The sequence below is a fragment of the Fusarium solani genome, assembly GCF_023522795.1.
Source record: "Fusarium solani strain SB1 chromosome Unknown bctg00000010, whole genome shotgun sequence".
NCBI lineage: Eukaryota > Fungi > Ascomycota > Sordariomycetes > Hypocreales > Nectriaceae > Fusarium > Fusarium solani.
Genome location: NW_027072147.1, coordinates 2,415,807 through 2,439,890, shown reverse-complemented (window position 1 = coordinate 2,439,890; position 24,084 = coordinate 2,415,807). Strand labels below are relative to the sequence as shown.

Sequence of the window (24,084 nt, the reverse complement as noted above, 5' to 3'; positions counted from 1 at the left end):
TGATCCTTTCAAATGTGGGCTCTAAACTATCTAACTCTCGTTTGCATGACATAAGCACGATGTGGAACCAATCTCTCCTGTCCATTACACATGACCTTGACGTTCGTGTTAAAATATGTCGGTTGACGCTGTTGAGGAACCCATCCTATGTTTGGTCTGAACCGCGGTACCGGTGGTGTTCGCTGCTGAGGAGGAGGAGGTGATGGTAGAGGTGGGAGATGCTCTTCTAGGCCAAAGAGAGGCTCCAATGGTTCGGGTTCGTATCTGAATGACACGTTCCAGTCTGGTTGGAAGTTTCCCATGCTGCCTCGTGTGAAGCTGGCTGGATACCCTGAGCTACCCATCCACGCATCTCTTGCATTTGTGGTATATGGAGAGGAACTTGAGATGCTGTTAGGTGGTGGTTGAGCGAAATTAGGCAGCTGAATGGGCCGTGAATTAGTTTCTGAAGAGTGAATGGCATTTGTTCCTTGGTTCAATAGCAAGGCTGGGTTGATGGTCTGTGGTTGCTGTTGAACATGAGGCTGTGAAGATGCGCCAGCGCAATATCTAGTAGATACCATTGTTGCTCTGGATGTTTCTTGAATAATGTTTCAAGTTCCTCGATGCCTCGAATGCCACAATCTGGCTATATAACTGTCGAGACGAGTCCCCCGTTCTGTTTCAGCTGAGACTCTGATATCCTCTACCAGCCCTCGCCACCTGTTCCTTTTAATAGACGAAACGCACAAAGAAACTACGGAACGAGTTTGAAGAAGTTGCTATAACAGGCTTGTGCTGACGGCTGTACCTTGCAGGTGCGTCTTGTCCTTTGTTCACTCGACAGGGGTATCTGCACCACCTGCATGTTCAAGGGTACTTTTAATAGATCAAACCGCGAACAGGTTGCGTCCAAGCTCTTGGAATGGCTTACATCATTGGAGCTATATGGGGGTATCTTTGATAGGTGACAGTAGCTTCAACTCCAATAATTGCCACGACGCAACACAACTCCAGCTTCCACACAACCATTACACCTTCACACCAGACTCCAATCTCACACAATCGACTTTCTTAGACTCTCTCCTCAGAGTGCTCAATCGCAGAGCCCTTTGAAGCCGTCTTGGCAAAATCGTCGTGCTCGCTAGGCGCCCGATCGTGAACGTAGCCAAACATGACATCCATCTCCTCGAGAGTCTTGCCCTTGGTCTCAGGGAGGAAGAAGAAGGCCCAGATGGCGGCGATGATCATCCAGCAGGCAAAGAAGAACCAGGTTCCGTAGCCGAAGGACTTGAAGATGTAGGGGAGGGCCTTTGTGATGGCGAATTGGGTGACCCTAAAGACACTGTAAGTAATTGTCAAGATTGAGGATTTTTGGGAGATCTTACCATTGGATGCAGGCAGCCCAGGTTCCGGTCAAGTTTCGCAGGGCACCGGGGAAGATCTCGGCAGAGACGATCCAGGGGATACCGTTGAGACCAAAAGACCAGCTAAACAGGGTTAGAAATAGCTCTTGAGGCGGAAAGGGGGTCAATTCTTACAAGACAGAGTAAATCATAATCATAGCTGTAGCAGCCTTACCACCAGCAGCCGTAGAGGGAGAAAGCTCCTTTCCTTCGGCAATGATACTAGCGGGATGGCCAATCTTGACGTACGCACCCACGATCCACAGGCAGGTAGAGCACATGGCGGATGAGATGATTGTGGGATTGCGTCGTCCCCAGATGTCGATGAGGGCACCGTAGAAGATGATGGAAGCGACAGCTAGAAAGGGTCAGCTTGTGAGATGTAATTGAGTTTGGTGTACTCACCCTTGACGAGGCCGTAGATACCAGTGTAGAGAGCCACGTCGCTAATACCGAGGGAACCAAAGAGAGTGGGAGAATAGTAGTTGATGGCTATGCCATTGTCAGTCTTTGCAAATTCGTAGATGTCATGGAACTTACCGGCAGCGCCAGACATGTTCTGCAGAGCAAAGGAGCAGAAGACGAGGAGAACACGGTTCCACATGCCCTTGCGAGACAGCTCAAAGAGAGCACCGCGGAAGAAGGCCCAAGGACCCGAGCCATACTTGCCAGCGATGACAGCTTCATCAGCCAGACGGCTCCGGATCATGTCGAGATCCTCCTGTAGATCTGCTATGGGTCAGTGCCTATTTTTGTTTGCTACTGTTGATGCCACTTACACTTGTGATCCCGCGAAAGCTTTCGCAGACTCTCGAGCGCCTGAGTAGCCTCCTCCTCACGGTTCTTGCGCATCAACCACAGCGGACTCTCATGGAGGAAGAAACCGCCAACCAAGAGGATACCCGCGGGAATAATCTGCACAGCCATTGGGACACGCCAGCTGGTAGCACTGGTAGGATCCATGTTCTGGTTGATACCGTAGTTGATCCAGAAACCAACGAGAGAGCCGATCTGGTATGCGACTTCGAAGAGACCCGTCAGGATACCGCGGATAGAGACGATGGAGAGCTCGGCGATGTAACTCGGGACGGTGGCGGTGATGGCACCACAGGCGATTCCGGTAAGAGCACGACCAGCATCTGAAACTGTTAGATGATGTGTAAACATCAATCGGATAGATACTCACAGATGAAGGAGAGCTGATGAGTGGCAGCCGTCATGAGGATGGCGCCAATGAGGAAGACGACAACATTGGACTGCAACGCCCACTTGCGACCGACCTTTTCAGTGACTTTAACAACATTAGTCTTGTGTATATCCAAATTTTTACAATGAATCATACCTAGGAAGCAAATAATGGCACCAAAGAAAGCACCAGCCTGAAAAGTAGCGGTAATGTTGCTAGAAATATCCGCCGAGTCGTCCGGGCTGATCTTAAAGTCGCGCTTGAAGCTCTCACGAGCAATGGTGGTGCCGACAAAAGCAGAGTCATAGCCGAACCTAACAAGGTCAGATACAAAGACATGAAATTTTTGTCATGAGAAATACTCACAGCAGTGATCCAGTAGCGATGACAGCGGCTTCAGTGTAGAGACGCCAGTTATACACCTCCTTCGGCGTAGGCCGATCCTCCACAGCGCGAAAGCCACCCATTGTGAAGTACTTGGAGTTGATGAACAACAAAAAGTGCTGACAGATAAAGAACTCAATTATTGAACGGGACGATCCCTGCTCATGCTCTGATAAGAAAAAAACCAATTACCCCCGCGGGGAGGCTAGACAAGATATTTATCCCAAGTTCTCCATCAGCCGTGACCTTGTTTCTGGGAACGAACCATGACCGGGGTAAAAAGCGGGGAAAACCACCAAAAAGTCTGGGGATTGTGTTCGGTGAATTCCCGTGCTGTATCAAAAGTTGGAGAAATGGTAGGCTCCACTGAGAAGGGGGCAGTTTGGGAAATCTGGGGATGTCACGAGGGGTGGAGAGTCATGCCAGACGAGTTGGAACCAAGTTGTATCGATGGCATAACATCCGAGTAGCGAGCCGAGGCGAGCGAGGGAAGCGATTGGAGGGATTGGGGCGCGTGCGGGGGATCCGAGTGTGAGTGTTCGGGTTAGCTTGGGCCGATGATCGGATATTCTGACTCGGGAATGGTTTCTTCAGTCAGGTCAGATCAGATGGAGCAGGGGCGTTTGATCATGCTGATGCTCAAGTTCCTAATCCGAGGTAAGATGGTATCATGATGCCAAGGAGGACCGGTTGGCACGTAACACAGAAGAACATGGTGTTTCTCATAGCACAACACTCCCAGGCACTGTCAGGGAGCTCCAATTGAGGGCTCAGCCAGCTTCATCAGCGACCAGTTATTCATCTTCCACAAGACGTAGTCACACAGAAGTAAACCGCAAGTTCAGTTCATGCTCATAATTTCATCCATTGCATTCATGTACTCTATACCAAGTCTATCAACCCGCACACTGCCTTAAGCATCAATCCCCCTCTTCGCAATACTCTTCTCAACAACCGCAAGCGGCTCTACAACCTTGAGAATCCACTCCTGCTTGCTTTCATCACTATACTTGGGATACGGCCGTCGGCAGTGGCAGCTCTCGAGAGGATACCCCCTCAGCTTGGCCACAACCCACTTTGTGCCGTTGATGCCTCCCTTGGCGAAGCCCCATTCCATCTTGGCCAGTCGGAGCTGTGCGGCCTCAGCTTCTTGCGTCTTGCCGGCCTTGTAGAGGTCAAAAATCTGTGTGCAAACCTTGGGGTAAAGGTTTGCGACGCCCGTGATGGTTCCTGTGGCTCCCACGGCCATGGCGGGGACGAGCCAGTCGCTCTGTCCGGCGAGAGCTGTAAACTCGTCGGGCTTGTACTGAGCAGCCACACGAGCGACCTTGGCGATACCTCCACATGTCAGCTTCACGCCGACAATGTTGGGGTGCTGTCCAAGGCGCTCCAGCATCTCCGAGTTGACGTCGAGCCCAGCGACGACACCGGGGAAGTTGTAGATGACGATAGGCACCGGACTCGCGTCGGCCAGCTCCTCAAAAAAGTCCACAATGGCGTCTTGCGTCATGGCAAAGTGGAAGTAGCTGGGTGTCAGGACGAGGACAAAGTCGGCGCCCGCATCCTTGGCCAGCCGTGTCTCGTTGATGACTTCTCGAGTGCATTGCGACGAGGTGCCGAGTGTGATGGTGATGTTTGGACGACCGGCAAGGGTCGCAATCTCTCGAGTCGTTCGTACCAATTGGGACTTTTCGGCTGCTGTGAGGGTCACGGCCTCGCCGTTGGTGCCAGCAATGACGACTACCAGCATGTTAGCAATGAATTGATTAAGGACCGTCCAGGTTCACGTACTACCGTCAAGGCCAGAGTTCACAAGGAACTCAATGTGCTTCTTCTGGAGGTCCCAGTCAATCTCCTGGTTCGCATCATTGGCGAACCAAGTGAGACAAGGAACGTGAATTCCAGGAGGAAAGGGCTTGCCCTTTGTCGTCGCGATTGAGCCCATTTTGATCGAGTTTGATGTATGTGTGAAAGAAGAAACCAACTCCGTAGGATGCAGACGAAGAGTAGAATAGAAGAAAAAGTTGCCTTGGGGACCAGAAACAAAGACTTGGTTTCCTGCGTGGGACTAACAGCGACTTATTCGTGTCATGCTCAATCCCGCCCCCACGGAGTCTCCAGCGGCGTCTCCATCAAGCTCAAACGACGTCATGCCACGTCTCAAGGCAACGACTCAGAAGCAGCAACATGTCTCGCGAGCTGTCGTGCCGGTGAAGCTCTAACCTGCGGCAATGGCTTCATGCGGGGAAGTTGGGGGATGGGATGTCAACCGCATCCGATCGGCACCAAGAGTGTGTGTGGGGCGTCGAGCCGACCACCAGGCAGGGGTCTTGGAAGCGATCGAAGCTGTACCTCGTGCCTTGGAAGCTGCATCAAGACTCTAAAGCCGACCGGACCGGATCATCGGTATTGTTGATGTGGATTCTGGGGTGGGCTCTGGGGTGATGCTCTGCCGGTTGACAAGGCGAGTGGCTCCTCGGAACAAAGACCATGCAGCTAAACCGTTGTGCATGCGTCATGAGCTCAGACGATGGCAAAGCACGAGTTGAAGACGGCATGCATGACGGCTCGGATATCCATTCGCACCTTGCCCGCTTCCTGCCGGGCCTGAACCTCTTCGAGAACCTGGGCAGTGATGCGCGCGTTGGTAGCCACCTTTTCCATCTTGAGAATCTGCGTCTTGATCCACACCTTTTCGTTTGGATCCTGCTCCTCGACGCCCAGCATCAGCAGAGGCCAGAGCATGTTGACAGGGAGGATATCCTCGGGCTCCAGGTCCTCGACGATCTGACGAGCCAACTTCCGAATCTGATCCAGCGCATCGGACGCCTCCTTTGTCAGGGGGAGGGTCTTGTAAGCGACGCGGTGTAAGTGGACCTTGCTGGCGTGAAAGTTGGCGAGATATGTGCGGAAAGCCCTCGTGATTACAAAAGCCAAGTGTTTCGAGACGTGCGGCTCCGTCAGCTTCCCTGCAACTGCATAGTCCATCAGCGGAGGACGCTGCTCGTACAGGGTCCGCAGGTCAGCTGCAATCACGGCCCCGATGTTCATGACCTCTATCTCATCCTCGACAGTACCCCTCGAACGATGCCAAGGATCGATCTTTGAGATTCTCCCCATGAAGCTCTGCACCTTTTGGTAAAAGACGACACCAGGTTGGTACAACACTTGGAAGAGAACATCTTCAATGTCATCGGTGCCATCGGGCCTGGAAACGTCATCGGGGTCCCCGTCGAGACTTGCAGGTGACGCTTCCACAAGCAAAATCTCATCGTCTTTTGTCAAGAACAGACCGTCGCCACCCGCCGATACCGCTCGACCGTCCAGAAGTCGAATCCATAGGAGCAACTGCTTTTCGTTCGATGTCAAGGTGCTCTTGTTGCTTCCTTGAAACAAAATATATGCTCGCTTGAGGTTGGAGTGTGCCGCGTCGAGTCGACTTTCGAGAATATCGATATAACCGAGGAAGAATAGAGCTGCAAGAAGGTATTCGCGTGCAGCGCTGTGCTCGGTCATGAGGGTGCCATCACGACTCGCGACCTCTGCTACAGCATGCTCATAGTGACTTTGGTCGTTTGTGTTCCACGTCCCATCTTTTCGAGAGAGCAGTAGGTTCGAAAAAGCAAGTATCGCGTGTCGAACCATTGGGGAGACCTTGGCCATTTCAACGACGGCCTGCCGCATCGAAACCCACTTCTTCTGTGTCTCGACTTCTGCAATGATAGGGGGATTGACAGAACTGGCGAAAAAGTCCATCAACTTGTCGCTCCCAGTTCCTTGAGGCAAGGGCGCTTTCTCTGGGCTGTCGTTGCTTTGTGTGACGGATGACCCCGGAAAGGGGTTTGCGAAGGTTGTCCTGTCCGGAAAGGTGATTTGTGAATGTGCAGCCTATACCAAGTTACTAGATGTCCATTGTTCTCTCTTTAGCTGTAGACCTACCAGCATATGCGCCTCGAGCCCTGGGTTTGGATTCATATCCGGAGACACTTGCTGCCAGAAGTCGCCCGAGTCCCACATGAAGCTCGCATAGTCAAACACCTCATCCACAGCATGCGCAGGCTGAAATACCGAGGCTCCTGGCGATGCATCTGTTGCAGGGGAGAGGTTCTGCTCTGGTTGCTGGTTGCCCACGTCGTTGTTTGCTTGCCTCCTTTGAGCCGTTGATCGCTGTTGAGGTCGCCACTTGCACTCAAAGTTGAGTCTCTCGCAATGGGAGCACCGCGGCCTCTGCTCGTCACACTTGACCTTTCTCTTCCTAACACAATTGTCAGTTTACAAGCCGCATCGGCACTGGATTTACACGCACTTGCACGTCAAGCATCCCTCGCGCGAGCGGAGATGCCTCCTCGGCCGGGGAGGCGACGCGGCATAATCCTGAGGGGTCATTCCGCTTGGAATCCGGGGGATCAGCGGCCTTGACCCATTCGAGTCCATGATGATCAGTAGCGTAACGCGGATTGAGCAACTGTCGAGATGTTGGAGTCTGGGCTCATGGTGAGGGAGCTCCAATATTGCCCCGTCACCTGACAGCCCCGGCCCCGGCTGAATATTTTGCGGGGCATGGGGCATCCAGAATGGGAAAAGAAGATGGCTCCGGTTGTCGAGGTAACTCTGGCCCCGGACCGGGAATCATTGATGGATATGAGGAGAATATTCACAAACTACTTCTAGATACTAAGAAATATTTAATATCTCTTGAGCATCTTCTTCTCATCTCTTACCCTGAGATTTGGCCTGGAAACTGGCTGACAATTCATTGACCGCCATCCAGTTCTCATGAGGTGCCGGCCATGCGACATGAGCCGCTAATCATGCACGCTTAAAGCCGGGAATTCGGGGTAAGTTTGGCAGGGCCCAGGCCATCGGTATCCTTCTGATGGATCTTGAACAATTGTTCATTCCTGACCCATCCAACTTGCTCTTTGGGCATACATCAACTGATTCCGTAGAATTCCATGTTTTAGTACCTTGAGTATTAATTCGGAATATTATTAGTACTCACCTGCTCAATAACCGTTCCTCCAAGCTACGCTCCCCGTCGTGGCCTCTCATGACTGGTGTCCACGATGGCACAGGTGCGACCAACTACTTGCCAAACAGACCACAAATTCCCTTCATTGCTCTATGTTGTGAAATCAGTGACGTAAGGCCATGAATCATGGAGAGTAGGAATAGGCAACTGCCAGTTCACTCTTAATCCTCACCCTGTCTCTCGCCCTCATCCATCAACACCTGCATCAACACACCTGAATCCCTACAACATCTTTACTACGCGAAGGCCTACTCCAAGAACAGCCAGAATGCCTTCTCGTGAAGTCGTCCAGCATTTTGAAGACGTTGTCAAAGAAGCCACGGGCGAAGGGCCAGTCCAGGAGATCACAGCCGGTTCGATTGCTCGCTCTTAATACCCTACGAGTCTCAACAAGCACTAACACGCGGAAAAGAAACACCACAAAGCCTGATAACCAAGCACAAGTGCCTCGCAGCCAGGCCAAGCGCGCAGTCATGTCCACAGCACTATGATGACGGGCGACTCCAGCCTGACCAGGTAAATCAACCCCAACATATATAGAATGGAAATCTGACGGCTCGGTAACAGAATCGAGTTCAGAGCACAGGCGCGCGCACTCCATTCTCCATCGCTGCCGAGATCGAAGCGCAGGTGGCCGCCACCAAGGCGAGACGAGAGTCAGAGGCCAAGGACAGGGAGAAGGCAGAGGCCGAAGCCAAGGCGAAACATGAGATAGAGTCACTTCAGTAAACGACAGTTGAAAGAGATCGCATCGAGGATAGTTTGCTAAACAAATTCGTTTCCGCTTCCGCATACCTGCCCTGAAGAAGTGTGGCCGGAAAGTGATCGTCTCCGTAATTCTTCTCTGCTGATGCATAACCTACACCTCGCGTCAAGTCGGAAGGATTCAATGCCATCACCTAATGAGAGCCAATTTGGTATTCTTTTAGAAATTTTGAGTTACTAGAGAGGGCTATTCTCTCTTTTTTTCCTGGTTACTCTATTAATAACCTACGAGATGTTGGCGAGCGAAACATTGGGGAGAAAGTTGCGCTTCGCCCCAGGGAGGATGAACAGCAGAGATTCCCAGGCTTCAGATGCTAGATAAGTAGGCTTTAAGGTCCACATATGTAAAATAGGATAATTCAGAGGTAACTTGAGTTAATGGACTTTGTCATTTGGGAATCGAGAGTAGAGATTGTCGAAGCTAGGCATCATGAGGCTGCCCCAGCCAACACGCCTGTCATTCATCAGCAGCAGATCAAAGCCAAAGCCAAAGCCAAAGCAAAAAAAAAACTTACCTGTCAAAGTGAAAACAGCCCAAATAATCCCCGTCTCCATCATCTTTGGCGGACAGAACCTATCTGCGTCAGCTCAAGTCTTCTCACTCATGCACAGTACTTACAAAACACCCGGCAGCTCCAAGAACCTCGTCCAGTACGACCACTGCACCAACGTGGCATATCCCATCAATGCCGCTGCAGCCACTGCACTTCCAACTCTCTTCACAGCCGCGCCCTTGTATATACCTCTCTTGACGCTCACCCTCGCCGTGCCGTCCGCTGCCACTGTCGCGCCCCAGTGCCGACCCGTCTCGTATCTCCTCCCCTCGATCGGAAAAGCGTCGCCATAGCGCTTGTATATGGGTACAAACCCAAAAATGCATAGCAACATGACTCCCGGAATGCTCGAGACGTAGTTGATGTGGTCGTTTATGTACTCGCGAGCTGACATCTCGAATTTTGGGTACCGATGCCATGTCACCCCCGTAAAGATGGCCGAGATGATGAAGACAAGCATCTCAGAACCGACGACAGCGATGTATGCATCCGTAAAAGGAAATTCGATTCGGTTGTCCAGGCGGCGATTGATGATGGTTGTCTTGTCCCACTCTCGAGGGCGCTTCACTCCAACGAGACTGCGTAGGAGGGCCAGGACGATAAAATGAAAGCGCGGACGGGCCATGTAGACTGTAAATATGTGAAGCATGTTGAGGTGGCCATAACCAGGTGTATTGCCAATCATGCCTGCGATGATGGCGTTGGCCAGGAGTTGACACGCAAATGTGACTGTCCATGTCACCGCGATAGAGTTCTTGGAGCGGCGACCGAGCCATCCTCGTGAGAGTTTGTGTATCAAAGGCCGATAAGCAAATATTGGCACAAGAATACTAATGACAGCCTCCGAGACCCCAAAGAAGGTGAGTATTGTGTCTCCGTTGGGACATGAATCCGTGACTCGGTCTGCATCTGGGGAGACGATCCACTCGAAGGGTATCGGAGGAAGATTCGACTTTGGGATACCGCCATATAAGCCCGTGTTAATTCCGGCGTATGGGAAAATGGAAGAAGCGTTGAGGGATGAAATGTTCCCAACGGGATATGCTCCCTCAGGGAACGTCTCCTGGGCCGGACGAGAGAAGAGAATGCCCATTGTCGAGTGTATGCTGGACACGACCGCAAAGAAGAAGCGTTCAAGGCTCCAAAGCCACGACACGGGACTCCCGCTCTCTTTAAAGGTCCATCTTCACAGCCCTAAATACGAACAACGATACGATCAAAAGATTCACATCGAAAACCCCGCTTATAGCAACCAATTATAATGGCGCTGTAAGATTAGCAAGCTGAGATGGTAGCAGGGATATGAATCCTACTGTGGGTCATTTCCGAGCTTCAAATTCGTAGATCCTAGCTGGACCTTGTCTCGGTTGTTTTCCTTATCTATAAATAAAAGTCTATCGTCACGTCTATCATTCCTTCATATCAACAAGAAACTGCATCGTCAATATTGATGAAAAAAAGCACTTTTAATGGCCCTGGGACAGGCACACGACTGCCCACTTTCCGTGCCAAGCCCATCGTCGTGCACCAGTGTCGCCGCCGCCGCCCTCGAGGTTCCTGAGCTCCTCGTCCTTGCCCTCAGGGAGACCGACCACAACGTCGGCCTTGCAGGTTCGCAGGGAGAGGACGTTGAGGCCTGAGGAGGGACCCATGGGGCCGAGAGCCTCGGTGAAGGGTGTGGTGGCCGGCCACCAGGCCTAATCATTTGTCAGCGTTGTGCTTCTCAGTGTAGTAGAAAAACTCACATCACCAGTCAGCTTTCGGTAGTTCAGGTCACCCTTAAAGATGATAAGCTCCGCAGGCTTGAGCTCCTCGTGCAGCTCGGGGTTCTCATGAGGCAGTCGCCAGAAGCTACCACCAGCAGTCCAGTATCGGTTAGGGCGGAGGATGAGCTGACCCTCGGAGTGGAATGTGGCCCACTCCTGGAAGAGGAACTTGAGGTCTCCCTCAGCCTCGTCAGAGAGAGGCTCAGGGGTCTTGCCCTGAAGCTCCTCATCCTCAGAGGCAGTCTCGTACAGGGCGCGAGGGTTGGCGATGGCGTTGAGGAGGCCGCTGAAATCGCTGGGCAGCACGTCCGAAACGAACCAGGGGATGGACTTGGGTCGGAGGACAATCTGGGTAGCAAGGCCGGAAGAAAGCAGATAGCCGGCCAAAATAAGGTCGACATACAGCTCAAAACCAGCGTTATCAAGGACAAAGTCAACACGACGCTCCTTCTTGCCCTCAGCCTGAGCCTTCTTCAGAATCTCATACGCCTTGGGAAGGTCGTTAACCAGAATGTTCTTCTCAGCCGCCTTACGAGCCTCAGCACCCTGGAGCTTCTGAATATCCTCGTAGGTCAGGTTTGTGAGCAGGGAAAGGTCGGTGGCGTTGCCCCAGAGGCAAATCTCAAACATCTCGGTGAAGAGGAGCCTCTCGGCGTTGGCGTCGTGGGTCGAGTCCTTGTCGGCGCGGAGCTGCTCGACAAACTGCCTGTACTTGCTGGCGAGCTCGAGGACGGCCGGCCGCGACGATCGGAACGTGTCCATCTTCTGGCGGGCAAACATGTCGTAGTTTTTCCAGTGCTTGGTCAGGCGGAAGAAGGTGCTAATGCGTCTGTTGGGTGTAAGCATTGGTTTTGTTAGAAGTTTCTAGAGCTTCGTACCTATACATGTAGCACTCGGAGAAGAGCCAGGGCACATCGTACCAGTGGGCATCAGGGCCCAGGGCCTCAACCTCCTTGTTGTATGCTGTAATCTCGTCTGTGAAGCCATCGTCGGGGATGGGGCTATAAGGGTCAGCTTCGAGGTGTTCGACGGTGAGGGAATTCCGTACGTGAGCTTTCGGTCGTGCTCGACCTCGTACTTGAGACCAGCCAGCTTCTCAATGATCTTCTTGCCCTCTGCGATGGCCTCGGGGTCGGTGGCCTTGGTGACAGCTCGGTAAACGTCGTCAATGGATTGGGTCTAGTCGCGTCAGCAGCTGGACTCCGTTTAGCACATTCGGACTTCTCACCAGAATGACAGGCCATCGCTGTCGGACCGAGTCGCTGGCAAACGACTTGGGATCGCTGGTGACAGACACCGCTGTAATCAGGCAGTTAGTCGCAGCTCTGCCAACGCTTCGAGACACTCACGGGTCTTGGTATCGTACTCCATCTTGAACAGCTCTTACCGCGACAAAGATGAGAGAGAAGAAAAACGAAGGAAACACGGAAAATATTGCTGATCTTCCTCGAGGATCTTCAGGCAACTGGTGGCTTTAAGGGTTCGTTCCCCTCCAAAACTTCCCGCTGGGACATGGAGGGGCATCGAGGGGTACCTTGAGTGGGGCTTGTGGATAAAGGCATGACGTCAAGCCTCGTTAGGTGCGTTGATCTGGATACCGGCATTTTCCTTTCATGAGGAGAGGAATTCTTATGAAGCTCGGCTTTTCAGTGGGAGCAAGAGATTTGATGGCTTCAATTGTGTTCTTCTTCTTTCAAGAGAGTTGTTGAACATAACCTCATCACCTCCCAAGTTTGTACTCATAGAACACCAACTCAAGTCGCCTGCATCACCAACCCAAAACACCTCCAAACCCCAGTAACCGCGCAAGACGCCGTGAACTGGAGAGCGTCCCACTCTATATCCCTACGAGTCAAACCGCCATCCCTCGTCTTAACCAATCTGATAGCAGGACTAGGCCATCTGGGCGCGCGGTTTTCTCTCAAGGATTGACGTCTCCCAGCCCCTGGCATTGCTAATAATCGCTCAGTCTGGAACGTTTGAACCTCATTCGTCTGGGGAGGACCTTGATGATGCGGTTCTGCTCTAGGCTTATCTTTATCGGTTTCGGATTGAAGAAAGTAGTAAACCGAGCCGTGAGCCCGAGTTTGGCGCCCTTGGCGGGTAAGCCGCGCTGATGTCGTAACTAAATCAGCCAAAATAGATGCATTGCTAGGTCAATAGATATCTAGTTGTACATGGCGTAGGCTAAACAGTCAGTGTGAGGCCGGCAGGGACATGCCCTGCTTGAACGTCAGCGACATGTCCAATTCTCGCTGAACCACCGTCCTTTCCCTCCCTCAACCCTTCGATCCTAGCTGGTCTTGGGAGCTTCCGATTGTCCGTCCTTCTTCTCCTGCTCTGAATCAGGTCGCTTCGTCAGAATCTCGTCAATAACACCCAGCTCCAAGGCCTCATCTGGCGATAGGTATTTGTCTCGCTCCATCAAGTCGTTAATCTCCTCGATCGTGTACTTGTCGTGACCCTTAGCCTTGTTGAGGTGGTACTGCATAATCTGGTTCGACTGCTCTCGTATCTTTTGAATCTGGTTCGCATAAATCAGAATATCTGAAGCTTGTCCCCGGGTTCCTCCCAATGGCTGGTGGATCATGATGGAGCTATGCGGTAGCGAGAACCGCTTGCCAGCTTCACCTCCCGCCAAGAGAATCGCGGCCATGGACGCGGCGCCACCAACGCAGACCGTCGACACGGGGGATTTGATGTATGACATGGTATCGTAAATCGCCATTCCTACATCCGGTGAGCTTCGACCAGGGCGTGTATCCGAGCGATCGTACCTGACGTGACCGAGCCGCCGGGTGAGTTTATGTACATCGTGATGGGCTTATCGGGGGTATCGGACTCGAGCCATAGCAGCTGGGAGACTATGGAAGCGGACATGTAATCGTTGATTTCGCCATTGAGACAGATGATGCGTTCCTGGAAATGTTAGCTGGGACTCGATACGATGAGCAGGACCTTACCTGTAGGAGCTTGGAAAAGATGTCCCCTGTAACCCATTAGCATCTCTAGCCGGTCGCGACAGTCGGCAAAAACGGACAAGTCTTTCTGCCAGCAGCCTGACATCGTTAGACACGAGCAATCGCAAGCAACCGAGCTGGCTCACCGATGATTCCTCAATGTAAGGCATGGGAATGTTGGCCATTGGAGGCGCCGATGGCGGCGCAGAAGAGCTGGAGAAGCCAAATGCCCTCACATGCTGCTGCGACAAGCCGCGAAGCACGCGCAACGTCCTCGGTCGTAGAAGCATCTTGGTAAAGGTCGAGGAAGTTGGTGATGGAAGATCTGAGTATGCGACCGGAATTGGTGGGGGAGCTAGATCGGAGCTCGGCCTGTGGGACGATGGCTGGCAGCTCAGGGTAGGTCTCATAAACACCATAAGGAATTATACGTGCAAAGATCGAAAGTTGTTAAATATTAAAAAATCTCTAAATTATAAGAAGTATTTCTAAGTTATCTAGAGATATTTTAAATTTATTGTTTTTTTAACATTTCTTTCATTACTTCAATTATTCATCGGCTACTCTGCATTACCTGATCTATTCCCATCCACCTCAATGTTCACCACTTTCAGGACCCATAGATGTAGGTAGTTCCCTGCGTCACAGTAATGGTATTAGGAGTCACCGTAGCATAGGCCACAGCCGTATTCGTTACCGTATCATACTGGGTGACTGTGACGTAATCCGTGCTCGTGGCAGTAGCAACTTCAGTATCCGTGCTGGAGACAGTGTTGACATTGGTGAAGTAGGCCGTATTGTAGTTGGTGGCGTAGGCCGTGTTACGGTTTGTGACGGTAACGGTGATGTACTGAGTCGTCGTTACAGTAACCGGGCTGGTGGCTGTGGCGGTGTTGCGATTGGTTACCGTGATCGTCTTGTAGTTTGTGTTGGTCACAGTTCCGTAGCTTGTGGCCGTGTAGATCTTGCGATCAGTGACAGTAATCGTCCTTTGCTTCGTCGTCGTCACCGTCTTGCATTTGACCACCGTAGACACCACCGTTTTGGGATACATGGCGGTAACGGTGGTGGTGGCTGGAGCAGGCGGCTTGGTGACGAGGCACGAACAGGCGCTGCTCACTTCGCGGGGATTGTGGCGTGGCAGATATGCAGGGACTTGAACACGCTTGGTCAAGTCTCGCTTGGTAGGCTGGTTGTCAGAGTTAGCTCAGCCCGATAACCTCGTGGCTTGTTAAGAATGGTTGAACGGGCTTACCTGATTGGCAGAGGGACAAGCCATGTCGTAGAAATAGTATGGCGTTTCAGAGCTTTGTGGTCTAGCATTGACCTCCCTATTTCGTTTTTAGTCATTGTCGATTGGATCCGATCATGATAGTGAAACCATGGGAGGATGGGGAAAATGAGATGGTTCACTTACGCTGACTGGCTGTAGCAACCGCAGAGACCAGAACCGAAACCGAAGCTAACAGCGCCGGAAATGGCAGAGCAGTACTCTTTGCAGGTGTCAAAGTTGATGCCGCTGTTACTGGTCTGACCAAGACTGTAGGCGCCAGTTCCATAGCCGTTGATGGCACAATGATACTCTGGAGAAATGTGTCAGTGCTTGTCTTGAGGTACATTGAAATGTGCGATAACAACATACCTTGGCTGACAGTCGCTGTGGGAGTGTCCGCTCTAGATGGTGTTTTAGTAAGAGATTTGCGATCCTAGGAGCAAGAGGAAGCTTACGTAGAGCTATACGAACAGCTGTTAGTGATCTAAGGTCGGAAAATGAAGGGAAGCGGCGGAGATACTTACGTTAGGGTAACCGTGGACGAATCCGTGTTCGTGATCTCATCAGTTTTAGTGCTCGTAACCCTCTTTGTGACGGTATTCGTGATGGTGTAAGCGGCAGTGCTGGTAATCTGCTCCGTGACGCTGTCCGTGACTTGTTCCGTCACAGTTTCCGTAATCCGAGCTGTAGCCGTCCTGGTAACCTTGTTTGTGAAAGTGCCCGTGACCTTCTTGGTGGTGATGTCGGTAACTTGGTTAGTGCGAGTCTTTGTGACGGTGGCTTGGGCCTTCTCGTTGCCTTGGCTGTGACAGTGTAGGAAGCCTTGGCTGTAACAGTCCCGGTTCTCTGGACCGTAGCGACTTTGGTGGTCGTTTTGGTGGTAGTCTTGCGAACAACCGGGGTCACCGTCTTGGTCTTGGTGGTTCGAAGGTAGGCAGAGCAGAAAGCAGATCCCTTTGCCTGGCTGTTCTTCAAGGCCCGATAATTCTGATCACGAGAGTTGCAGACTGGACAAAGGAATTAGAAGGAGTACTCAAGACATATTCCAACTGTTGCATACCTGGGTATGGAGGGGCGTAATAGTTTGACCTCTTGTCGACATCCGAGTCTAGCAGCTCGCCATTGATACCGTATTCGGGGTTCTTAGTGCTGGCAGACAACGCGAAAACGGTGCTTGCTGCGCTGAGCAGCAGCAGCGTCGACTTGAATGCAACCATATTTGCTGTCTTTGTGATAAGAAACCAACAAATGCCGAGCAAGTTGCAGATGAGCGCAGTGTCACAGAAAGCCACGACAAAGGAGCCAAGACCTCGGGTTAAATATACAGAATACACACTGACGTGTCGGGGGCTCACGATCTGGACCCAAGATGAGATTCATCATCATCCATGGAGAGCTGAGTGTTCACGCGGCCATTTCCTATATTCATATTCGCCTACGTACTCACAGAATCTAGACTGTCAATAGTCTCGGGCTGACCCGTGGTCAACAAGAAAAAGCCAGGGGTCCCGGGATGTGGGTTGACGGCAAAGCTGCCCCATTCATTTGGTATAGGATCTGAGCACCCCATGCCTTGCATCTCCCTTCCGACAATATTGATCTGACTATGCCAATCAAGAAATTTAGAGGGAAAAAAACCTCCGTACCCCAGTTCCAACGCAACGGGTTTTGCAGAGCGCTATTGAATCTAGACTTGTGAGGCCCTCTATTCCTGGATCTGCTTGATGAGTTGTTACTCTTTTCTCATATGACCCTGTTCTCAGCCGTCGGTAAACTCCCGTTCTTGCCACCAGACCTGTCTGGAATATTATCACAGATGTTGAGGTTGCATCGCGTGTATGCCTTGATTTTCTTTAAGCGCACATGCGCAACACCTACCGTATTCTCTCAAGTTCTTGACGGATTCAGAGAGCTGATACAGACCCAACTCCCACAAGCTCATGCTATGAGATTTTCACGTAGGAAATAGTAGGAAAACGGACCAAGCTCAAGTAAATTGTATATCAGCCTTGTATAGTATTTTTATTTGGTAAATAATGAAATAAAAACCCCTTTCATATGCTATCGAGGTATTGTTCTTAGATTCCATTATTTACGGCGCTCTTAGGACCCACCCTAACGTTTGGTAGCGTCGACGTCAGCCACTCAGATCTCAGATCTGACTTTCGCAAATTTCCATCCTCTCAACGCCCACGCGATGGCTCGCGACGGGTGATGAATTGACGACAAATCCTCCGGCCGCCATGAAACGATGCGCAATAACCTGCACAGGCCGCTTTCAGGCCAATCGATTGAGCGCTGAAACCCAGAAGCGATGGGCCTCCTGGGACAGGTCCGACCTCACAGAGGAGGCCCTCACCAGGCAGGTCGAATCTGGACTCGGCCACGATGCGGAGGGCAACCCCCTCAAGATTGACATCAAATCCAAGACGGTCAGCACGGCAAGCGGACCGCTACCCATATCCCCAGTCTTGGATCCAAACTGGATGAAGGCGAAACGCCGACCACAAAAGAAGGACGCGGGGAAGGTATCAGGGCAGTTCCGGAAAAAGCTGTCCAACAACCCATTCGGTAGGCAGGATATCCCATGTTGGAGGCGTTCTTACTGACGCCATGTGCAGCCTTGGCGCTCATGACCCCCATGAGACGGTGCAACAACTCGAACACCTCTCTCCCTCGATACTTTTACCAGGACTTTGAACTGGTTGACCACCCAAATCCAAAAATCCAGGCCGGATGGTGGGCACCCGGCCCTCTGACCTTCGAAAACCTCGAACCTTTTCACGATCCCAATTTCCCACCACCTATAGTGAAGCGCGAAAGATATCTGGTCGAAAACGAGGAGGATGTTGAGGAGGATTTCAAGAAAGTTGTCGAGGAGGATGACGAGGACGAGTTGCCAACCGGAGGTGCCTCTCTGGGATCAGAGGCCGTCACCGCGGAAGCAAAATCATCTCCAGCAGAGTCTACCGCTATCGAGGATACATCATCTCAGAGTCGACGACCTCGACGAGCGCCATTGACGGTTTACGTCCTCGCTCGGAAGAGTGCTATCGAGATCCTGAGCACGCCCGGTCAAAACCACAAATACTTATCCAACCTGACTTCTACCCGTCACGGAATGGCTATGCTAGCAAAAGGGGAGCGGAGAATATGGCGGGAGGGCATGGATGAAGTACTCCTCCAAATGATGAGACGAGAGGCCACCAACACTCTCATCCTGCGCGCCCAGCACAGCGAGCCCCCAGTTTACAAATTCATTCATCCTTGCGAGGGCTGGGAGGACACGGATATGCTTTACAGGGGCGGATGCGTACTATGGCTCCCCAAGCGGTGGCAGGGCAGAAGGTCAGTCTACCAGACCATAGACGGTGATCCCAAACTTGGCGCCGAGAAGGTGCCGATTCATGACCTGATGTGGCTGCTGGGAGAGAAAGAGATGAGGAGGCTAAGAGAAGAGGCCGAGCTCTTCCGAGGTCGAGAGGTTTTGGTGTTGAAGCCTTGGAAATCTCGGGCTATGAGGAACCTCCATCTGCTGCTTTGGAAGCTGCAGGGATATCTGGCGGAACCCAAGGTCACGGAGACGGACTTTGCCACCCTGGGCAATTTCGAGGCTCTATCAATGATAGAGGCCGAGACTCGATCAAGGAAAGAGGCCGAGGCTCGATCAAGGACAGAGTCCAAGGCTTGGCCAACGTCGTTGTCCGAGGCTCGATCAAAGATAGAGTCCGAGGCTTGGCCAACATCACTGTCCGAGGCTCGATCAAGTATAGAGTCTGAGGCTTGGCCAACATCTCTATCCGAGGCTCGATCAAGGATAGAGTCCAAGGCTCGATCAAGGACAGAGCCCAAGGCTTGGTTAACGACAGAGTCCGAGAGCAAGCCCAAACAGAAACCCAAAATTACCTGGTAGCGGGATATGATTCCCATGTAACATTAAAACAAATAAATGTGTCAAACGAACTGAGCCTCTGTTTTCCGTCATGATGCCGTGTCGCCGGCCGGCCTCCGAAGATTGGGTCCGTAAGGCGCCGGTGGGACCCACGTTTCACCGCCGATACTTGCCTCAACGCGAATTGCCCTGCGCGACATGGATGCATCCCACTCCGCGATATCACAATCAATACATCCAACCGTCTCTTTCTGTTTAACTAGCTGCTGTTCTGTCTGTCCCTCTCCTATTCTGTGCCCTTGGTTTGCATATCCTGATTGGATCTCGCCATTGAGCGAATTATTGCCTGTTGGCAACCTTAGTCGTTTGCTCTTGGTACATCTGCCCATTACGAGCTGCTTAAGCGCCCTTGTTAAACTCACATTATCCTCTAGTTGAAAGATTCATTTCAAGCCAAGCATCACCATAGCTCACTCACTCCACACCTCGGGCCATGGACTCAAACCCTGAACTCATCCAGCCAGAGGACTGGCTCAGTCCCGGCGCCAGCGGCCATTCCATCCCAACCATCCTCATGCACGATGGCGGCGGCACAACCTTTGCCTACCACTGCCTAAACTCACTATCCCGACCCGTTTACGGCATCCACAACCCCAACTTTCGCAGCGGAGAGCCCTTTGAGGGTGGCCTCTCTGACCTGGCTCGTCTGTACTGCGGTTTCGTCAAGGAAGCCGTCAAGAGCCCCGAGTTCCCTAAGCGACGCAACGCAGAGGGAAAAGTACGAGTCATCCTTGGTGGGTGGAGTTTTGGAGGACATTTGAGTCTTGAGATGGCGAAGCAGCTCGAGCAGGACGGCAGTGGAGTCCAAGTCATTGGGATTCTCATGGTTGACACTATCTTCCCCGTCGCGCGGTCCAAGGCCGCCAAGATCACCAAGGATGATTCAAAAGAGGAGGGCAAGTCAAAGAACCAGATCCTGGCTGACCGCGCCATGGCCGATGCCCGGCGGATGATCAGCGACTGGACCCCTCCGGTCTGGGAGGCCGGACAGCGGCCACGCGTCATGCTGGTCCGGGCCAAGGAGACGGTGCCGATGGACGGAGACGGGGTCAGCCTCGTGGATCTGAGCCGTGAGGAGCGCAACCTCGGGTGGGATGCCTACGAGAAGGACATGTTTGCGGATATCATTGATGTGGAGGGACATCACTTCAACTTGTTTTCTTTTGAGAACATTGAAGGGATTACAAAGGCGATGAAGGAGGGGCTGGTTAAGTTAGAACTGGCTGCTTTGGGAGCGTGAAGCTGAGTCTGGAATTGGGAGTTGCTGAGGGTATGTAGATGAAAAGGCGGTTAGCAAGGGGAGGGCTGAGGATGGGTATTGCTTGGAGCCAGCTTGGCTTTTCTACTTAATGAATAGGCGAGGGAGTATATCTAGTCTGTTACATAGATACTAGAAAAAGAATAAACGAAATAAACTGTGACTTGGCTACCTATGAATGCCAAGTCTTGACTTCTGTAAGAGCTCACCGTCAATGAAGCTATCTAACCTAATACAATATGGCTGGGCTTAAGAGGCGACTATACGATCTTGCAGGCATTGGTGAAGGACTGAGCTTTAAATTAGATCGAATTAAGCTCCTTAACACAGGTGTGAGCTGAGGCTTCTGCATTCGCCATTGCGTCTATAACCTGGTGTTATGGGACTCGTCATGGTGTGGAAAGACGGATATGTTAATTATAGAAAATTAAAAAAGCTGACATAAAATTAGGAAAATTTAACGTAAATATTCGAAATAATATGTTACTTAGGAAGTCCCTAGTAAGCATAGGAGAGCTCCTAGTGAAGGGTAGCTGAGCCGACCTCCCTCAAACCTCACCAGGTGCACTTGACCACGGTGTAATCATACTCCCAGCACCTGTTGCAAACGCCATTGTGGCAGCTTTCATCACCACCGCAAAGGTAAGACCATGAGCGGGTTCGCTTGAAGCACTTCTTGGTGCCGCCGGAATAGATAATGTGCGCTCTTCCCTTGCCGTCATCGATACAAATCTGCTTGATCCAATTGTAGCTAGTCTTTCTGCAGCCATCCGAGAAGTTACCACCGACAGGGTAGGTGATGCCATCATCGCCAATGTAAGCGGTTGAGGAAACGGGGATGAGTCCGGGTCCAGTTGTGGTCCTGACCTCGATTTTGGCGGCATCGCCAGCACCGAGAAGGGAGAGGCCAAAGACCACGGCTGGGAGAGAGAACTTCATTGTGACTAGAGGGCTCTGTCAGCTATTGCTAGGCTTGCTAACGATGTGAATAAGGTCAGCTTACTTGTGGAGGACACAAGTGTCGAAGTTGTGAGTGATAGTTGATAGTTGAGGATGAGTGGATGAGTGGATGATGAGAGTGATAGAGCAGGCAGGAAAGACGCGGAGGAATAGACTCTTTTATATCTTAGCTTGATGAGCTTTTCATAGACAACGGCCCGCGGTACCGTTCACCGGCAGCTCTATGGCATGATTGCCGCATGGTTTACCTTTGCTTTTCGACAATTGAGGCATCGGCATCTCTAACGGCACAGCAGAAGGATTTCGCACGCGTGACGGCCTTGGACCCCTGCCATGAGTTTAGGCACTCGTTGGCGAAGCGCGAGTCTTTTGAAAGCCATCTGTAAAGTCTTGTATGAATATTTGATCTCACGGCTGAGCTTGAAGCGTTGCGCTCTACGGGTGGCTATAGCTCACCATTTCCTGTTGGAAGCATATATTCAAGAGGAAGTTTATATTTGAACTTTTGAATGTAGACTTAGAATATTCGTGAAGATGTGTTAAGTTGTGAATTAGCCTCGGTGACGCAGAGCGAGGACTATCGGAATGTCGGCCCAAACTTCCAGAACGTTAGTCTAGACTTCTAGAACAACCATAGAACGACAAGGGGTTCGGAGAAGTAGATAGCCACCTTCCTCTCCGGTACCTAGCTGCAACGTCTCGGCTGTTCGCTTAGCCCACTGCAGGTAGATTCGCTGCATGTTGGTTGTTGCTCCCTCTTGGCAACCGAGCTAGTAGGGGAGTGAAGATTGTGCCCTTATCCCTCGCGATGGGAAAGGTAGCCATCTTAGAAGAAGCTTTATTAAGGACATCGCGACCTCATTTTCCCTCTTTTAAAGCTATTACGGAGTTACCTATAGCAGTTGGAAACTTTATTGACTTAGTGTATGTTATTGAAGCTTGTGTATAAGCTTGAGCTCTGTTACAGATGGGCGCTTTCTGTCAAGTCGCCCTGAACCCTCCGGGCCTCATGCAACCTCTTCAACCTAGCTACCTACCTTCGTGTTCCGAGCTTGATACAAATTCTCAAATCCATCCCCTGCTAGATCTCCTACATGCTCGCCGGAAGCCACCCCATCTCGCAATCCGTTCAGGGTCCGCGAGAATATTGTTAAGCTATCAGATATCAGAAAGGGCCCTGAACGCCATCGTGGCCCGGCAGAAGAGGAGTGTGAGCCAATGAAGGAAGCTTGCCATGCGGCCATTCCCGTCGAAAGGACCAGCATGGACAGTGTCACGCTGTTAATGATCCCACGGTTTGATTCTGGAAGAGTAGATGGGGCTTGTGGATCACATGGTGGGCTAGGTTGCGAGTGGCCGGAACTGATCGATGCTAGTATCATGACAATATATACTCGGGTCCGCGAGTTGATGTATGTTCGTGCTGTAACGTGGGATCCCCCACACGACTACTTCCCACAACCGACCACCCCCCTGACTTGGGACGGCAGATCGGTATCAACCGAGACCAACCCAACAACACCATCCTGACCACTTGGCCAGGTGGTCCCGAGAAATGGCAGCGAAGAGAAACCTGGCCATAGAGATTTCCCGACCTGGCCACCAACGAGCTTGTGTGAGAATGGCCCGAGAGCGACCACTTCCGCGGGTTCATGGACTACGGCACCGAGAGAGTCAATAGCAACGGCAGCAACGTTTTCCACGTCGACAGCATCAAAGAGCACGAAGACGGGAACTACCTCATCTCGAGCCACCACTTCCACCCCATCTACTACCTCTCCAGGTCGACAGGGGGCCTAATATGAAGACTAGGCGACAGGCACAAGACCTTTACTGACAAGTTACAACACATCCTCTCAGGACGACAGGGGTACCGGCGCAACTGACATCAAGCGGCAGCACGGCGCAGCGCGCGCTTCCAGGACGCTAAGTGCACGCGCCGCACGCTCCTCGAAAACTCGGCATCGCAACCTAAGGGACCTGCCGACGGCAAGCTCACTACCTCTCAGGCGGCGCGATATCAGGCGTGCAGGGGAGCATGTTCAAGGTTCTGGAGAGCGGTAATGCGTGGGTCACGTGGGGCCGGTGTTGACGGAGCACGGGGGTGACGGAGCCGAGATGCATGGACGGCGGCTAGACGCCAAGAGGACGGGGCGGGCCGGGCATGTGCCGCGCCTAGGTAGGGATGGAAAGAAAACAGGAGACAATTTAGGCGGCTGGTCACCCAAATCAGTCTCCTGTATTATTTCTTCCCCACTGCCGCGCTTATCAGGGTGATCAGGCCGACGTATGATGACCTGAGCGTGGCAATGACAGACGGCGAGGTCTTTTCGAGTTTCATGGACAGTATTTGATACCAGGGGTCATGCTGGGGAGGGTGAACTGCACAGCGGTCGGGCCCGGATCGTGGCCCGACCAATGTGCTCCCGAAGTGCGCACGCCTGCGGCCATTGGTGAGCATGGCGGGATTCTGTGAGCCACCAGAATCGTGGGTAGACTGCCATCGAGCGAGGCCATTGCAAAATCGAGGGCGATAGGAACTCGACGCTAGAGGGCTGGCGTTCAGACAGACAAGGTGGTCAAGACAACGAGGAAGAAGAGGATAAGAG

General features: G+C 52.0%; 12 protein-coding genes across 12 annotated transcripts; 3 read left to right on the top strand and 9 right to left on the bottom strand.

The window, feature by feature from the left end:
• Positions 1-26: 26 nt before the first annotated feature.
• MRS44_014847 (uncharacterized protein) lies at positions 27-563 on the bottom strand (the record flags this gene model as incomplete). Its single annotated transcript, XM_046282370.2, has 1 exon — positions 27-563. The coding sequence occupies one exon, from the start codon at positions 561-563 to the stop codon at positions 27-29; it is 537 nt and encodes a 178-aa protein (XP_046127937.2).
• Positions 564-1,053: 490 nt separating this feature from the next.
• MRS44_014846 (uncharacterized protein) lies at positions 1,054-3,038 on the bottom strand (the record flags this gene model as incomplete). The annotated part of the gene is made up of 9 exons (XM_065618571.1): positions 1,054-1,315; positions 1,368-1,469; positions 1,521-1,743; positions 1,791-1,877; positions 1,926-2,114; positions 2,165-2,530; positions 2,572-2,676; positions 2,728-2,885; positions 2,938-3,038. 9 exons carry the CDS (start codon positions 3,036-3,038, stop codon positions 1,054-1,056), a joined length of 1,593 nt encoding a protein of 530 aa, XP_065474643.1.
• An 830-nt stretch (positions 3,039-3,868) lies between these two features.
• Positions 3,869-4,900, bottom strand: MRS44_014845 (uncharacterized protein; the record flags this gene model as incomplete). Its single annotated transcript, XM_046284685.2, has 2 exons — positions 3,869-4,695; positions 4,747-4,900. 2 exons carry the CDS (start codon positions 4,898-4,900, stop codon positions 3,869-3,871), a joined length of 981 nt encoding a protein of 326 aa, XP_046127935.2.
• Positions 4,901-5,478: 578 nt separating this feature from the next.
• On the bottom strand, positions 5,479-7,389 carry MRS44_014844 (uncharacterized protein; the record flags this gene model as incomplete). The annotated part of the gene is made up of 3 exons (XM_046281550.2): positions 5,479-6,843; positions 6,895-7,210; positions 7,262-7,389. 3 exons carry the CDS (start codon positions 7,387-7,389, stop codon positions 5,479-5,481), a joined length of 1,809 nt encoding a protein of 602 aa, XP_046127934.2.
• An 866-nt stretch (positions 7,390-8,255) lies between these two features.
• MRS44_014843 (uncharacterized protein) lies at positions 8,256-8,716 on the top strand (the record flags this gene model as incomplete). Its single annotated transcript, XM_046284686.2, has 3 exons — positions 8,256-8,340; positions 8,400-8,503; positions 8,555-8,716. The coding sequence occupies 3 exons, from the start codon at positions 8,256-8,258 to the stop codon at positions 8,714-8,716; spliced, it is 351 nt and encodes a 116-aa protein (XP_046127933.2).
• A 261-nt stretch (positions 8,717-8,977) lies between these two features.
• Positions 8,978-10,399, bottom strand: MRS44_014842 (uncharacterized protein; the record flags this gene model as incomplete). The annotated part of the gene is made up of 3 exons (XM_065618570.1): positions 8,978-9,066; positions 9,268-9,326; positions 9,372-10,399. The coding sequence occupies 3 exons, from the start codon at positions 10,397-10,399 to the stop codon at positions 8,978-8,980; spliced, it is 1,176 nt and encodes a 391-aa protein (XP_065474642.1).
• Positions 10,400-10,772: 373 nt separating this feature from the next.
• MRS44_014841 (uncharacterized protein) lies at positions 10,773-12,443 on the bottom strand (the record flags this gene model as incomplete). Its single annotated transcript, XM_046277239.2, has 6 exons — positions 10,773-11,003; positions 11,052-11,901; positions 11,951-12,073; positions 12,121-12,251; positions 12,301-12,371; positions 12,422-12,443. The coding sequence occupies 6 exons, from the start codon at positions 12,441-12,443 to the stop codon at positions 10,773-10,775; spliced, it is 1,428 nt and encodes a 475-aa protein (XP_046127931.1).
• A 922-nt stretch (positions 12,444-13,365) lies between these two features.
• MRS44_014840 (uncharacterized protein) lies at positions 13,366-14,322 on the bottom strand (the record flags this gene model as incomplete). The annotated part of the gene is made up of 5 exons (XM_046284684.2): positions 13,366-13,802; positions 13,850-13,991; positions 14,036-14,061; positions 14,113-14,131; positions 14,179-14,322. 5 exons carry the CDS (start codon positions 14,320-14,322, stop codon positions 13,366-13,368), a joined length of 768 nt encoding a protein of 255 aa, XP_046127930.1.
• Positions 14,323-14,642: 320 nt separating this feature from the next.
• MRS44_014839 (uncharacterized protein) lies at positions 14,643-16,522 on the bottom strand (the record flags this gene model as incomplete). The annotated part of the gene is made up of 8 exons (XM_065618569.1): positions 14,643-15,221; positions 15,288-15,363; positions 15,450-15,615; positions 15,675-15,706; positions 15,761-15,778; positions 15,830-16,000; positions 16,057-16,312; positions 16,366-16,522. The coding sequence occupies 8 exons, from the start codon at positions 16,520-16,522 to the stop codon at positions 14,643-14,645; spliced, it is 1,455 nt and encodes a 484-aa protein (XP_065474641.1).
• A 1,026-nt stretch (positions 16,523-17,548) lies between these two features.
• Positions 17,549-19,218, top strand: MRS44_014838 (uncharacterized protein; the record flags this gene model as incomplete). The annotated part of the gene is made up of 2 exons (XM_046284271.2): positions 17,549-17,876; positions 17,927-19,218. The coding sequence occupies 2 exons, from the start codon at positions 17,549-17,551 to the stop codon at positions 19,216-19,218; spliced, it is 1,620 nt and encodes a 539-aa protein (XP_046127928.2).
• A 472-nt stretch (positions 19,219-19,690) lies between these two features.
• MRS44_014837 (uncharacterized protein) lies at positions 19,691-20,497 on the top strand (the record flags this gene model as incomplete). Its single annotated transcript, XM_046277238.2, has 1 exon — positions 19,691-20,497. One exon carries the CDS (start codon positions 19,691-19,693, stop codon positions 20,495-20,497), a length of 807 nt encoding a protein of 268 aa, XP_046127927.2.
• A 573-nt stretch (positions 20,498-21,070) lies between these two features.
• Positions 21,071-21,454, bottom strand: MRS44_014836 (uncharacterized protein; the record flags this gene model as incomplete). Its single annotated transcript, XM_046277237.2, has 1 exon — positions 21,071-21,454. The coding sequence occupies one exon, from the start codon at positions 21,452-21,454 to the stop codon at positions 21,071-21,073; it is 384 nt and encodes a 127-aa protein (XP_046127926.2).
• Between the last annotated feature and the right edge of the window lie 2,630 nt (positions 21,455-24,084).